The 15,006-nt window shown below is 39.2% G+C and overlaps 1 protein-coding gene across 1 annotated transcript in view; it reads left to right on the plus strand.

The window, feature by feature from the left end:
* Positions 1-4,483: 4,483 nt before the first annotated feature.
* creb5b (cAMP responsive element binding protein 5b) overlaps positions 4,484-15,006 on the plus strand; it is a 35,065-nt gene continuing 24,542 nt past the window's right edge. The window contains exons 1-5 of the mRNA XM_085365786.1: positions 4,484-4,564; positions 9,693-9,770; positions 10,094-10,187; positions 12,011-12,132; positions 13,471-13,628. Of these exons, the coding sequence (XP_085221912.1) occupies positions 4,535-4,564; positions 9,693-9,770; positions 10,094-10,187; positions 12,011-12,132; positions 13,471-13,628 (482 nt within the window). The 5' untranslated portion in view covers positions 4,484-4,534. The remainder of the gene's footprint in view (positions 4,565-9,692; positions 9,771-10,093; positions 10,188-12,010; positions 12,133-13,470; positions 13,629-15,006) is intronic.

The raw sequence follows: 15,006 nt of genomic DNA on the forward strand, positions 1-15,006 counted from the left end.
AAAATGTGCACAGGTTCTGAATAACTACAGCATGTGTACGCTACATTTAATTAAATTACTTGTCAGAGTAACAGATCTGAAACATTTTGTGCCTTGTCATTAATCTAATCTGGAGCTGGTTTTCTTCCCCCCCCCCCCCCCCCCCCCCCCGCCCATCTGACTGTTTTCAGGAGAACAGAGTGACTGATGCAACAACTTGTAAGAGAGAAACACGGGTCTCTACAATGTATATGTGACAATATGCAACAAATGTTCCTTTTTAAAGAGGCAAAAAAGTGAGTGGAAGAATTCTTTAGTTACTTTTTTTGCATCCATGGACTGTGTGGTATCTTTGAGTCTGTGCCTGATGAATGTGTAATGGGTCATAACTGGGCTCATCCAAATTTCAGACCAGTGATGGTAAAACTTTTTTCTTTTCCAGTTATGCATGAGAACACTGTGGGATATTACTATGAAAGCATTACATCACTCACAGCTTCTTGTTTGAGGAAACTGATGGGTTTCTTTTAAAAATCCTGGCATGGCTTATCCTCTGTTATTTATTGAAGTTTTTGCTTGATGGGTAAGGCTTCACCTAATCATTACTCTTAAGTTTAGAGATGAGGTAATAGATATGTTTGGGATTCTTTGGGCTTAGGATGTACTGAATAGACTGTTCAACCTCACTGTGGAAACACATGCAGGCAAAGTCACGTTTAATAGCTGCTCGTAAGTGACCAAACCCTTCTGTTCTCTGGGAACTGCCCAGCAAGTTTGAGTCAACCAATAAGATAATTTCCTCACTCCTACACTCTACAGTAAAGAAAGGGCACCTCAGTCCTTCTGGCTTCATTTTTGCATGGAGTGGAGACTTATTTCAAACAGCTGAAAGTGAAAACAGCTCCCTAGGGACTTTATTTCTAACTCAAATCATCAGTGTGTTTATTTAAGTGATTTGTAATAGGACCGCGGGTCCCGCAAGCCAATATAAATCATATAGGGATGACTAACACAATGGAAATACCACTCACAACATATTATCCATGCAGTGTTGTAATGTAATCTAAAGGTGTTATGATAGTGTTATTGTTAGCCTCGCCATATGACATTTAAAAATTGTTATTGTTAAAAATGTTATTAATAATCCCCTTTAAGTAACACAGAAGACAAGTTCATATATCATTAGACTGATAAACTTTCTCGCAAGTGCTGTGCAAAAAGATTATCCTACACAATTACAAATCTCCATAGCTTTCACTCAGGCACCACCATTTATCGTCCACCTAATGTAAATGTTATAGGGTCAAGTGTTTGAGCGAGAAAAAGCCACTAAGGTTATCTACTGAGGACCCTCCAGAGTATATATTTTGTTGGACAAGACTCCCAGGGCCATTAGAAAGCTCAGCAGAGATAGTTGACATACCAAGACAGAAATTACTGAGTCTTGACAGTTTCAAACCACTAGCTTCATTTCAGTATTTCAATGATTAATCTGAATGCTGAAATTTGAGTAACTCAGATGTTGCAGTGCACAAAAGTAAATTTACTGGTTAAACAACTGCCTGTAGAGTAAAGGGTTTTCTATCCTTATTTTGAAGTTTAATTGCAAAACATCCCCATAAACCAGTATTGAATTTTTTATTACTGTATTGTTGTTTTGCAATGCAGTGAATTACTGAACATTCTCATTTTTCAAGTAACACAAATATATCTACTTTTTTTCTTTTACAACCCACAGACCTTGACATTGTCAGAGTGTCAACACTGTGATATTCAGTATGTCCTGAGGTTTCCCTCACCACACAGTAGTTCCTGATCTTTAACCACTGAACAGCAAACACTTGGAATGACATTCCCACCAGTTCAGAAGCAATGTCTTTCAATATTTATAGTCAGCTAGGCTGGTATATTTTCCTGGCTTTGTAAAGATATGATTATGTTTTCAAATCAGACAAATTAGTAACTCTACATTATTTATTTATTTATTTTTGACATTCAGACTATATACCAATTTATTCTGTTAAGTAATTTAAAAAAATAGAACATTTCTGAAGAAAGTTTGAATCTGTCAACATAACTACTGCTGTGGAAAGCCCAGACTATCTTCTTTCAGATGCCAGTAAAATTGACTTGGCTGCTTAGGTCTTATCTTACATCTTTCCCTCTGCCACAACAGTCATGACTTGCTTGGTCTTAAATATGTGATAAGAGTTCGATGGTGAAGCCTCTGATTGAAACGTAGCGATTTTAAAACAAACACACCACTATGGATGATCTCATCTACAGACTAAAGTGACTGCTTTGATATATTGTTGGTTAAAATCAGAGTTTTAGAAGTTTTTTTTAACCCAAAATGTAAGGTGAGGATGCACCAGTAGTGCGTGAAAACAAGAAAACACCAGTTGACAAAGACCTACAATCATTTGTTAGTTTTATATTTCTATTTTCTATTTTGCTTTTTCTACCCCAAATTTTGGAGAAGTATTTGCTTATATGAGCGGTAACAGATAACTAAATATCTTAGATTTCTGTTGTTGCACAGTTACTAAGAGCTTTATACTAATATCTCTTTGGGCGTAGTCATCTCTGTTTGAGGTATGAAGAGCAGCATTAATCTGGACATCTATTTCCTATAGCTGACTGCTTTGCAAAGTGGAATATTCATTAAAGTGCTTTATATTTTGATGAAAATTGAAAACCTATGAGACGCTTTTGTTATTAGCCTCCTTCACCTTTTGCACCTGCTACAACAAAGCATCATCACTGGTCCTTATCTTCCCAAGGTGATCTTAGCTAGAAGCATTGCACAAAGGCATAATAATAAAAGGTTTAGTATAATATAGATCAAGTCCACTTTAGTGTGGGTCACTGACCCAAACTGTATCGGCTCTTTCCAACCTTAATAGTCTGCTCCTCTGGGAGCATAATGTTTGGATTGGTTGGGAAATATATTGGCAATAAAGAGACAAAAGGATGTCATAAATGTTGATTAAAGCTCTGGTTAAAAGACAAAGGCGGAGAGGCTCTGAGTTATGAGGGCTTTTCAGACTGCGTTATTGTTTCAGTGACAGAGCTCTTAGTGTGTCTAGTGGAGTGGCGAGTGGTAAACATTTCTCAATGTGTGAGGAGTCATTAATCCCTGGAACCGAGGATGGCTTCACTACCAGTGTCTGTGGCCCAAGAAATCACAGCCAGTTGGCACCAGCAGGTCGTGCAGAGCTCCAACATAAATGCTTTGTATACTTCAGAGCTGTTTAAATCTCTTCTATGTGCTGTAGCTAAGGCACACTTTAGAAAAGGCAACAGGCAACACTCTGTGTTTTGCACATTCAGTTCATTTGCCAGTCAAGCTGTTGATGATGCATTGAGTCCTGCCAGGTTATAGTCTCACTGTGAAACATAAGCAAAAAATGAAGCCAGTTTGACGAAAACACGTTTCTAAGGCCCTGACAGTAACGTCAGGGAGTAATACAGTATGCAGATTGTCACTGAGGCTGAATCGTAATTCTGGCAAAAAGTAACTTTCCTGTTTCTGGAGTCATTAGACTTGGTCATGTATGTTTATTATAATTTATTTTGAAGAGATTCCCAGTTTCATAATTACTTTAGGTTCTTTAGGTTTGTAGGTAGAGTTTTCCCAAATTCTACTTGAATTTTTGAATTAGCAAATCCGAGGACTACAAGTCTGAGAAAATTTGTATTCTTGCATGAAAAACACTTCACTCATCATGTCACACAAGCGCACACAAGGTACATTGTAAAGGTCAGTTTCTGCTTGGTTCCTTTTAAAGGGGGACTTTTGTTGTGTTTCCTTGTTTTCTCGCATGTACATAAATAGATAATACTGCCATAATCAAAGCTCCTGTGAGAGGAAACAGCCCTAATATAGTCATCCCAGTCATCTAGCCTGATGTTCAAGCCTTCTGTTTGCAAGGGGGAGTCAATCAATAGAAAGCTGGCGTAAAGGAAGTGTAGCTTTTAAAAGAGGAGTTAAAACGTCTTGGTTCAGCAGTGGATTTGCTGTGAGGCTGTGGCTAATGTTCAAAGCTACTGAGTCCAAGAATAAAGATATGGAGCTGGAAATCAGCAAATAGTAGAATTATTTTTATTTACTTGTAGGGAGCTTCCTATTATAAAGTTTCAGTTTTGTTGGTTAAAGTTTGCAGGGTCTTGATTATACTTCACGCGTGGGACTGTTTAGCAGGTTTTCCCGTTTATCGCTCTCGCAGTTGACAGATAGAAGCTGCAGCACCGCACGTTTATTTGCACTCATTGCTCTGTACTGGCGCTCCAGCTTTGGACCACACCCACCAAGGGCCAGCGGTGTTCATACATGCCCCTGGGCGTGCATTTGCAAACTCCGCCCCCGCTGGCTCCACCCACCAGCGGACCACAATGATTTAGAAGTTCAGGAATCCCACGTGACGTCACCCAGGGTGACGTTATGCTCTCTAAATAGATCGTATTGTAATCTTTTCTCAGTCCAACGTGGTTTCTTCTGAGAGACTGCTTCACATTTTCTGCACTTGTTTGGTAAGTTGAAAGCCTTGCCACCATGCAGAGGACCGTGCACGCGCCTCTGCAGGTTTGTCATCTTTTTATTTTTATTCTTTTAAAAAGCGATTCTTCTCACTTGTCCTTCTCCCTTTTTCATGCAACAGCTTGTTTTCTCGTTCGCTTCAGCAGTCTTTCTAAAGATGTGATTTTGTTTTATTTCTTTCACCTCCTGGTGTCTGCAGCTTTGTGTCGTGCGAGTTTTGTTTGAGTGAGTGCATTGTCATGTCACTTCGCGCTCCGTGTGTTTGGCCTGTCTCTTACACTGTTGTTGAAGTTGAATCGCGGAGTCAAGTGCCGCTGCAGCTCGGTCTGTCAAGTAGCAGCTAAGGCAAGTCTGCAGAAAATTATCTGAAAGGACAAAAACACGAACATTTTTATTGCAACGGGCGCTTTTCGTTGCACTTCACACCAATTTGGCACGTCTTCTAAGTTTTCATTTAGCTCTAAATCTCCGAAGCTGGACCCCTGCATCATTGTCATGCCTGTCCCATCCAGGGATACGCAGAGCAGGCTAATCTTCGGGACTCGTGCGTGCTGCGGTTCACCAATGACTGTCTGGAATATAATGGGCCGGTGGTTACGCTGTTACCCCAGGGTATCATTGTTTACGTTAAATTTATGTTCCTCTTTTTCTCTTGAACAGCAATGTTCATCAAGATTACGTCATTCTGCAGGCCAGTCGATATTTGATTAAGCGCTAAGATGTTGAGGGTTACTTTGAGTAAGGTTGTGCTGACGGTGCGCACTTTGTGACGGAACGGCTTTTTTAAAAAAAGAGAAAGATGCTTTAATTATTTGATTGCTCTCCGGCCGCTATCATTATGTTTATGTGACAGCACTATCAATAACACATGTTTCTCGTACACGATTCCACTTATTGTGCCCGAGTTTTTATTCGGTGTCGTAATAACGCCTGTTAAAGTGTTATTTATGCCTGTTGCGACTTTTTTCAGCATTTAATGTAGACTGGGATGGAGTTTCTTTGTATGAAAGCTTTTGCAATAATTTGTCTCCATAAAAATATGTAGCCTATCAGATTGAGTAAAGTTAACTTGCTGGACAAATTTTTTTTTATTTTTAAAGCAAAAATACATAATCCAAAAATAGTTCATAATAATTATTAGGATTTACATAAACTTAGACCAAGTATCATAAGCTATAGTTAATGCATTTAAATTCACATGTTTATTCTATAATAGTGTTATTTACTAACCTTCATGGATATATGTTTTTTACATGTTAAGCTGGATTGCAGCAGTAAACTGTTAGTTGCATTTCTTGTGCTTGAGGTACCCCTGGTAATGTCTCTACTAATATAGAAGGTGTGAAAAGGTAGCAAACATAAAGGCAGTCTCAAGTCTGAGCAACAAGTACACCACAGAAGTTAGAGCATTTTATTTTAATACTAGAGCTTTCTTTTCGCCTTTACCTGCAAAGTTCTGCAAAGTGAATGCTAAGAATAATACAGTTAGAATAATGTGAGCAGTGCTAATCCCATGCTAGACCTCTGAGGGTTAATTTTTTGATTTATGAGTTTATGTTGAGTCAGAGACCAGTAATTGAAAGCTTTTGAAGTTTATATTTCAGTCAAACCAGTCTTCTAGTCATGCATTGAGTTTAAGAGCAGAAGTTCAGTGCAGACATTGTCAGAGAGGTCCCGTGTACGTTGTCTCAGGGTTCGCCGTAATCCTTCCTTCAATTTGTACTCTCAAAAGCCCAGGTTATGGCACTGGAGCTGGAGAGTTGAATTGCTGTGCATGTTTGTGCTTGCTTTAACCCCATATGCCTTTGCACCCCAACCCTTCTTTTCCTCACCATATTGTTTAAATTCTAATATGCGTTCTACCTGGAGAGTTCTTCCCAAGTTCCTCTTGAAATCGAATGCCGGACCCTAATCCTTCCCCTCACTCACATCAGGATGCAGTTAATGTAAAGTGTAACCAAATTTCCTCTGCTAAATGAAAACATCTATATTAAATGAGAGCCAAGTGCCCTGTCCAAGGAAAGGGCGTTGAATGCTGATAATTTGAAGTGTGAAAGCTATTGGATAATTCGCAGAGGCATTCGCAGAATTAATGGCTGGAAGTTTTATGTATCATATGGTTTGAATTTCCTAGTAAATGTGAGGGAATGATCGAGTCCCGTTTTAGAAACAGGAACAGGAAGGTAAACGTTTCTGTTTTTTACAGTTATGGAAACAATTTTTCTCTTATTTTTTTAATGCCTTGCTTTAAAGTTTTTATGTTTCAAGAACTGTTTCAAATTCATACTGGCAATCAAGAAGGGAGCTAGTAAACAACAGTTCCAACAAGAGTTGAAACACAACAGCTGATTCATGCTGTTTCATGAACATTTGGGGCCTTTATTTAATACACGAGTGAGTAGCGCCATATCTACAGACACTGTTTTTGTCATCTAGCGCTTAGTTTTATTTAATGATCAGCAGTGTTGGTCGTGTTTGTTGTGTCAAAATAGACCAGGTGAGTTTTTAGGGGCCCTGTTTTAGAGAACTGAACTGGTGATAGAAAGAGAGACCAGGTCTCATTGCTCTCTGACAGTGAGACCCTTTCCAGACCCTGTTCAAGCGGGCTTGGTCATGAAGTACAACTTGTTAAGAAAACAGGACTGCTTAGCATAACACAATATTTGACTGTTTTGACTGCGCTTAAGGAAATAGCCTGTACCTATGAAAAAGACACATGCACATAGTGTATGAAAGTATTCATGCCTGACACTTGACATGCCGCACTGACTTATTACAGACTTATTACAGAATTACAGATGTGGTGCGGTTCTTGTGAACTGGTAGGAGGGAGAGGTGATAATAATGCAAGCGATAAAAGGAAATGTTTAATGTGCCATTAAATAAAAATGATGTGGTCCAGTATCAGTGTTGTAAATACTGCAGATGTTTTAGTTGTACTGAGAGGACACATGATAAACCACAGACCTATTTGATGATCATCAAACTCTTAGTGTCTTATTAAACCCCCTTCTCTGATTACATTTAAGTTGTGCAATAAAAAGCAGATAAAACTAAGCAGAAAAAGTTTTGTGTCTCATTTTACGTCATAATGCCAAATTTTCTTTATTTAACTGCAATTCTAAGTTATTGTAACATAGAAGAAATAGGTTTCTGTGAAACTATCATGCAGCCAAGACTCATAAGGCTCATAAGGCCAAGAATCATTAAATAATTAAATACAAAATCCATTTCTTATATGGCTAGACACCCCAAGCGCTTTGTGGGCTTTGCATTGAAACCACACATCAGCCAAGTGTGGTTTCCATGTGTGGGGTGTGAAATAGGGATGCAAGAATGGTTAAGAAATTTTATGTTAAAATAACAACTTGGAAAGTACCAATGCAGCATATATGGGTTTTTTTTTATCGGTATGTAATAATTTGTGCCGGGAGACAATGAAAACTACATTAAAATCTTTCAGTTCTCCACAACTTGGTAAATGGCAGCCAGCAAGGCTGATATAAGCCAGTACTGATGTTCCTTATATATAATGGTGCATCCCTGTTTTGCATGTTTTGCATGTTCATGTCCACCTTCACCCTAAAAGACAAATAATCGTACTTACTTAACATCTGGTACGACATCCGTCTAAAAGTGCTTGGCATTTGTGTTATTGAAATGTGATGACTGCTCAGAGGCTCTTTGTTAGTGTTTATTAGAAGAATAGTTTATACTTTTGCACTGTAACAATAATAAGATCTCGAAATACTAAATAAGCTGCGAACCAAGTATGATGTCGCAAAAAAAAGTACAAGGATTGCACAAATAATATTTTTTGCTCAGTAGTTTGCAGACTGTGACGAAAACCGTTTTTCTCTTTTACACAAGTGAGATAAATTTCTGTGTTTAATGTTGTCTAAACACAAAGATCTTAACAAAAATTGTTTCAGTAAAAATGCAAATGCAAGCAAAAATTTAGCTCAGAATCTGACCAAACTTCAAGTATACTGTGTGTGTTGCCTTGGTAAGCTTACAAGTGGTTGGCATCCTGAATATCACTTTTAAAAAAAGTCAAACGTCAAAATAAAATGTAGTAATAATAATAAAAAGATATATTCCTTCCTATTCCTGCCTAAAATAATTTAAAAAAATTATTGGCAGGAACAATAAAGTAAGATGCTGTAAACCTGTGCAATATAAATGTTTGAATGTGTGCGCTCCATCATGTGGATATCATATTTCACATAGGTGTTGTTTAATGCGTTTGATGTTGATCGATATATTTTAAAATCCAACTGTTGTTTCCGTAATTTATTTGAAATGTATGAAAAAAATACAGTTGAAAATTTTGACTTCTTTAACTGGTTTTGCCTGATTGGGTTTTTCAAAGTTAAAAGAGGAAAAGGATAAAATTTGAAATAATTTGTAGAGGTTTATTTTTAGTGTTTTTATCTTTTACCATCACTTGTCCCATTTTGCTTTGAATTCTTAAAGTTAAAATGATATGGGTGCACTGAGAAGTTCCTAAAGTGCACGTTAAAAAACCTGAGGCCCGCTTATTTTTAAGCTTTAAAACTAACACCAACTAAAGTTCCTTTTCTTCTTTCTATCAAATAAGCTGCACTTTCTGACTGTGCACGGCTGCACAGCCGCTGCTTCCTTTTCTTGTTCTCACTAAAAGATGCATAACCAGCGAATCAATTCATTAAGAAACCGATGACTGTATGGCTGAAACTTAAATGTGGAGCTATTTTTTCCAGATGTAAGTGCCTTTTATTTAAAGTCAATTTTGTCTTACTACATAGCTGCCTTAATAAAAAATATATAAGTACTGAGAAGCAATGTCTATATAGATACATTTGTTCATTTTGTTTATTACCAGCTTTAAAGTGTGTTACAATCTATGTGGTAATGTGCAATAAAAACGTGGATATAAAGAAAATCCATCTATCGAAATATTTAAAAGTTTTCCCAGTGGTTGAGTTTTGCTGAAGTTATTGGACCCAGTGTTTCCACAACCTCAGCCTTGATGTCATTTTAGTGGAGCCCAGATTACTGTAGCGTGAGAAAACTAGTGCAGGTGCAGTAGCAGTTTCATGTCTAGCATGACACGAGCGTATTTTCCCTCGTCTAAGGAAAGCAAAATTATTCAGCTCTCCTCACTGCTTTCTTCTTTTGTCTTTTTCTGTAGTTTTATGAGAAGTTGGCCAGAGTGATGAACTCGGACCAGGAAAGGCCGTTCGTGTGCAACGCTCCTGGCTGTTCTCAGGTGAGACTGTCGTGATAAAACTCAATGCGTACATGTGCATGTGTATATGTATGTCTGCCTGTGATATCAATACACCAAAGAGGGATTCGGAGTAGATTTATCTCTCGCGCATGAGGGAGAAGCGCAATACCATGGAAGTGCTTGAAACACAAACTGTGATCGGGTCTAGTGTTAAAATACCTAAAGAAAAAAAAGTTTCTTTTAGGATGTAGTCAAGAATGACTACAATAACAGTGAATGTTATTTTAGGGTAGTGCTTCATTTCCTATCAGTTACTCATACTTGTCTCTTTACATATGTACAATTCTTTTTTTTTTCAACAGCGATTCCCCACAGAGGACCATCTAATGATACATCGACACAAACATGAGATGACCCTTAAGTTCCCCTCCATAAAGAACGACAACATGTTATCAGGTGAGTTATGCTCCTTCAATACAGACTACCTCACTATTTGAGCAGGGTTTGAAAGAAACTTGGAGTTTGTTTGCAGCTGTGTCTTTGTGACTCATGCACAGACACACTCGTCTATCATCAGTATGCTTTACAGTGCCTCCAGAAGTTGTTTGCAATAATGTAAATCATATGAGGCATGCTACCCTACAGCTTAGTGTCATTCACAATGAACACTTCAGTAACATATAAAGAAGCTGCCTGACAAAAACTGGACAAATGAGCATTTTATGTGTGAGCTTGTCTTTCCTGTTACTTCATGTGATTTGCGCTTTTCTGTCACTCGGTGCGTCATCATTCTATATATCACGTCGAAAGAAAGGAAGTTTTACAGGGTGCAAAAGCCCAGTTGAGCCGCTGATCTGGACATTAATCTAGAGTTTCAAAAGTCCAGTAAGAGTCAAACCAATAGTAGCGGCCAATCCAATAGTGTAGATCTCTACTCCTTATAACATTCCTAATGCATCAGCCATCGTCTAGTAAAAATTGCTACAGCCAGACTATTCAAGTAGTTTCTTCTTTATTGTTTACACTCGGTAGTCAGTAGGATCAGATTTTCTAAGCCAGGCGTCTTTATCGCTTTTCGCCTGAGTTACAACTATGACTACTTTCTTACTGATACACTGAACTCAGGATAAAATAATCAGTGGTTATGCAGCACACAAAGTCACACCTCAGACACACAATGTCACATGCAAAATTGTCTACGCTTAACTTTTAGTACTATAATTCATGACCTAAAGTTGACCTGCTCTATTTGCTTTGCATTGACTCGACTAAAAACTGACATTACTCGGTTTCTTAATAGAGCTTGAGTAATATCGTCAGTCTCTGCAGATCGAAATGGCGCTGTATATTTGCAGAGTAAAACTGTGTTTTGAGTACACACGTCATGACGAAAGTTTGAGTCAATCCTCAGTCTAGCCAGAATGGATAAACACGCCATGGAGTATGCTTTTAGCCTTTGAAACAACTGTGATCCCAAAATCACCTTCAACAGTCTGAAACCCGATCTGCGTGCACCCCCCACAATGTCAAGCTGAATACCACAGCTTGACTGAGCTCGACAAATGAGACCCCACTCTGTAGGTGGGATCTGTACTTTGTCAGCAAAAAACTGGGCTGTCAAAAGTAGTGTCTCTCATCGGCTAAATACAAGTAATGCTTACTTAAAAACACAATGTGCAACAACAGTGTACGTTCATTATTCTTTTTGGATTGGTCTCCATTAGCTTGCTTAAAGTGCATGCTGGTAAAAACTTTGGCTCACATAATTGGACATCATTTTTTTAGAGTAAGGAACAATGAGGCAGAAAATACAAAAAATACAAGACATAAAAATCGGAGAGTACAAGAAGAGTCACAGAATCAAATTAAAAGTTAGCAGTAAAACTATCCAAATTATCAGAATAAAACATGCTGCGCTGTCAAAACAGATTTAAATGCTTTCTCGTGTCTCATTTAACTTCTTGCAGACATGGTTCCTGTTTTAAATACTGTTGTGCGCATATTTGCATTTTGGTTCATTTTGCCTGCGTAAGTTTTTACATTGTATATATGTTTCAGGTATGCAAATGAGAATTAGGCATACATCTTTTACAAAAGCATCACACAATATCACAAAATGGAAAAGGAAAAAGACAAATATGAAATCAACTTTTTCACGAAAACACTACGCTTGCGGATATATTTTGCCATTTGGAACCCCTTAAAACTCTTTTCCCTCTAACTTTTAAAGGTCCACATTCTACTTTTAAACCTGAAAAACATTTTTTCTTCGTTTACAGACCAGACACCTACGCCAACACGTTTTTTAAAGAACTGTGAGGAGGTGGGCTTGTTCAGTGACCTGGACTGCTCAATTGAGCAGGAATTTTGCAAAGCCCAGGAAGAAGAGGACAGTAAACAGGTACTGGAACAAAAAGGAAAAAAAACTCAGACTAAAAAAAACAAAACAAAAAACAGATGAGACCAAAGCCACAGAGGTTAGGTGGTTAAGAGCTCTTATCTGGAGTGATCACATGAGTAATGTCGCTAACAGCGGCTCACACTGCATGAGCTGATAACACATTTTTTTTATAGACTGGAAACACATAGACCTCATGCAACCACATTCTGCCCATTTGTTCAAAAATGGATAGCCACAAGTGTTTATTCACCGCTAATATTTCTGCTATATTTCTCTCTTTTATCCAAACTATATGTTCCCTGTCTAGTTCTCGTGATGCCACTAGTGCCACGCTGCTTTAACCTCATCTGACTTGTCAACAGTGACAGACAGGGCTAGCAGGTGGAGATTTGTCACCCATCACAGATGAGGACAAAAGATATCAGGTTCTCCACCTGCAGCTTCAAACAGATCTTCATCGCTTAGAGAAGGAGTCCTATTTCTCCCAGACAGACAGACCCCTGAGACATCTTTTTCAGCAGTAATCAGGAAAAAATACTGACCAGACAGTCTTGTATGTGAGCAGAGTCACAAACACTGACGTTTGACAAAGAACATGATCATTTATGCATTATACATCTGCCCTGAAGCACCTTGACCTGAAACATGGGTAATAGTCAAATCACCACAAGACAGACTGCTTATCTAAGGTCTGGGAGTGTGTGCAGTCCCTGCTGCAGCTAAGCTGTTGTCTCTGTGGTTTGGCTCTGGAGATCGTGCGTGCTCAGGTCAGCCATGTCTAGGCTGCCCAGCCTGTGTGGTTTATGATGGGAGGCTTTGCCAAGTCAGCAGGAGGCGAGTCAGAGCAAGACTTGCAGGGAGTGTAAAGCACAACAAGATAAGAGTTAAAAATTTGAAACTTTAAGAAAACACCAAGAAGACAGTATGAAATAGTCTTATTTCCATATCCTGCAATATACTATCATAATGGTGAAGATTAAGTAATTGTACTGCAATGCAAAATACTTTATGGCACTGTAAGTGTGTGAGAGATACGTGAGTGTGAGTATTCTATCACTTGCAGCTATTTTAGTATGAATATTCATAATGTGACAGTTAAAAACTGTTGGTAAAATAAAAATAAAGGAAATATGGTCATCAATAAACTCTCAGCTCAGCACAGAAAAGCTTGTAGATGATACCTTACTTAGTTCCTCATTACCCATTCCCACCCACTGAATGTGTGAAGTCCAAGGCCAAATGGTTGAAATGCTTGTGTTGTTTTGCACTTGAAAATGCTCTTTATAGAGTCCTAAACCTCTATACTGTGCTCACTCGCCTCCTCTCTTCTCTTTACAGAACATTTCACTGCATGGCCAAGCAGGCCAAGGCCAGCACCAGCAGTCCCACTCACGAATGGGCAATCATGATACCAGCATAGTGATCCAGCAGGCCCTGCCCTCTCCTCAGTCCAGCTCTGTCATAACTCAGGCTCCATCAACAAATAGACAGATAGGGTAAGCAGACCGCAGTGGCCGAAAGATGTCGTGAAACATCAGCAGCGTAAATACAAGTAACAGGTACAAACAGGTTTTATGAAACTTGCTACTGAGAGAGGCATTTTCTCTTTTCTGTATGACATGAAACAGCAGTTGTTGAGCACTGCTGAGAATTGATGACAGACTGAAAACCGCCTGACAAGCGCAGTGATCTTTGGGGATTCTCTCACCTCAAGTGTGCCCCTGTTATACTGACAGCCTCAGTCTCATCCTGGTCCCTCTGTTTCTGTGCCAGCTGTCATCCCCCCCATTGTCTCTGAGGCAATGTCAGTGTTTCATTACATTTGGAGCAGTGTGTGTGGGACTTGCCATTCGTGTTTTGCTGTTCATTCACTGTTGTCCCATAGCAGAGCATGCCAAAGAGGGTCCCAGAGGATAAGATGAAGTCATTGTTGAAGCCTAAGCCGTGACCGCTTTTACACAGGTTTAGCATTTCATGTTCTAAAATAGTTCTTTTCACAGTATGGGAATGGCAGCTGCCTTAGAGCTCTGCTTCTCTGGAACCTTTGCAGATAGAGAAACCATATTAATTACAATGTGTGTGGGTTGCTTCTTTGTGCTTATTACTTGTATATGCACACTGTACGTAATGATTGGGGTATTGCATTGGGTATTGATTGCATAAATTTTGCCAACTCTTGCAGGGCTGTCATCTCTTTGAGTGAAACGTCTTTCCCTCTGCTGCAGTTCTGTCTTAATACGTCAGTGACATAACGGTTATAGGAAACGCACACAAACATTTATGCACCTTTTTGCCCACATGAGGACTCTCCACTGACCTCATTCATTCCTTGTGCTTTAACTTCAGCCACCTTCAAATCTGTGCCAGGGCTTTGTTACTGTAAACCAGGCCTGTGGCAAACTTGTTAGACATTGAGATGGCTCAGAGTTAGGCCAGCCCTGTGTTGAGGCTGTCTTGTGTAGATTTACAGCTTCGGGAGCTAGTGAATATTGGATGGGAGGCCCATCACTAAGTCTGACTGACACCCCATCAGGCTCTTTGTTGAGGACAGGGATGGAATTTCAACCCCTTGGAGGAGCAGCAATCACTGCCAGTAACAGAGACGTTGTCAGGCCTGCTTCACCTGACTTTACCTGTCATTGTAAACTCTTTACCTGACTCACCACTTCACTTCGCAGCCCTTTCTGACCACAGAGCCCTTACCGGTTTGTTGAGAGAGCTGTGTTATTGTTTATTGTCGTAAAATCGCATCACTCAAAATTCAGAGACGGTATGCCATGTGGTGGTGGTTGCCAGCCACAGAACTGCACCAAGTTGCCAGCTGCAGTGATCTGTCACACATGATCTGAGGCAACCTCTGAGCAGCAATTGTAT

Source organism: Diplotaxodon limnothrissa, linkage group LG11, assembly GCF_057381915.1.
Source record: "Diplotaxodon limnothrissa isolate DT_005_m linkage group LG11, D_limnothrissa_male_GT1.1, whole genome shotgun sequence".
NCBI lineage: Eukaryota > Metazoa > Chordata > Actinopteri > Cichliformes > Cichlidae > Diplotaxodon > Diplotaxodon limnothrissa.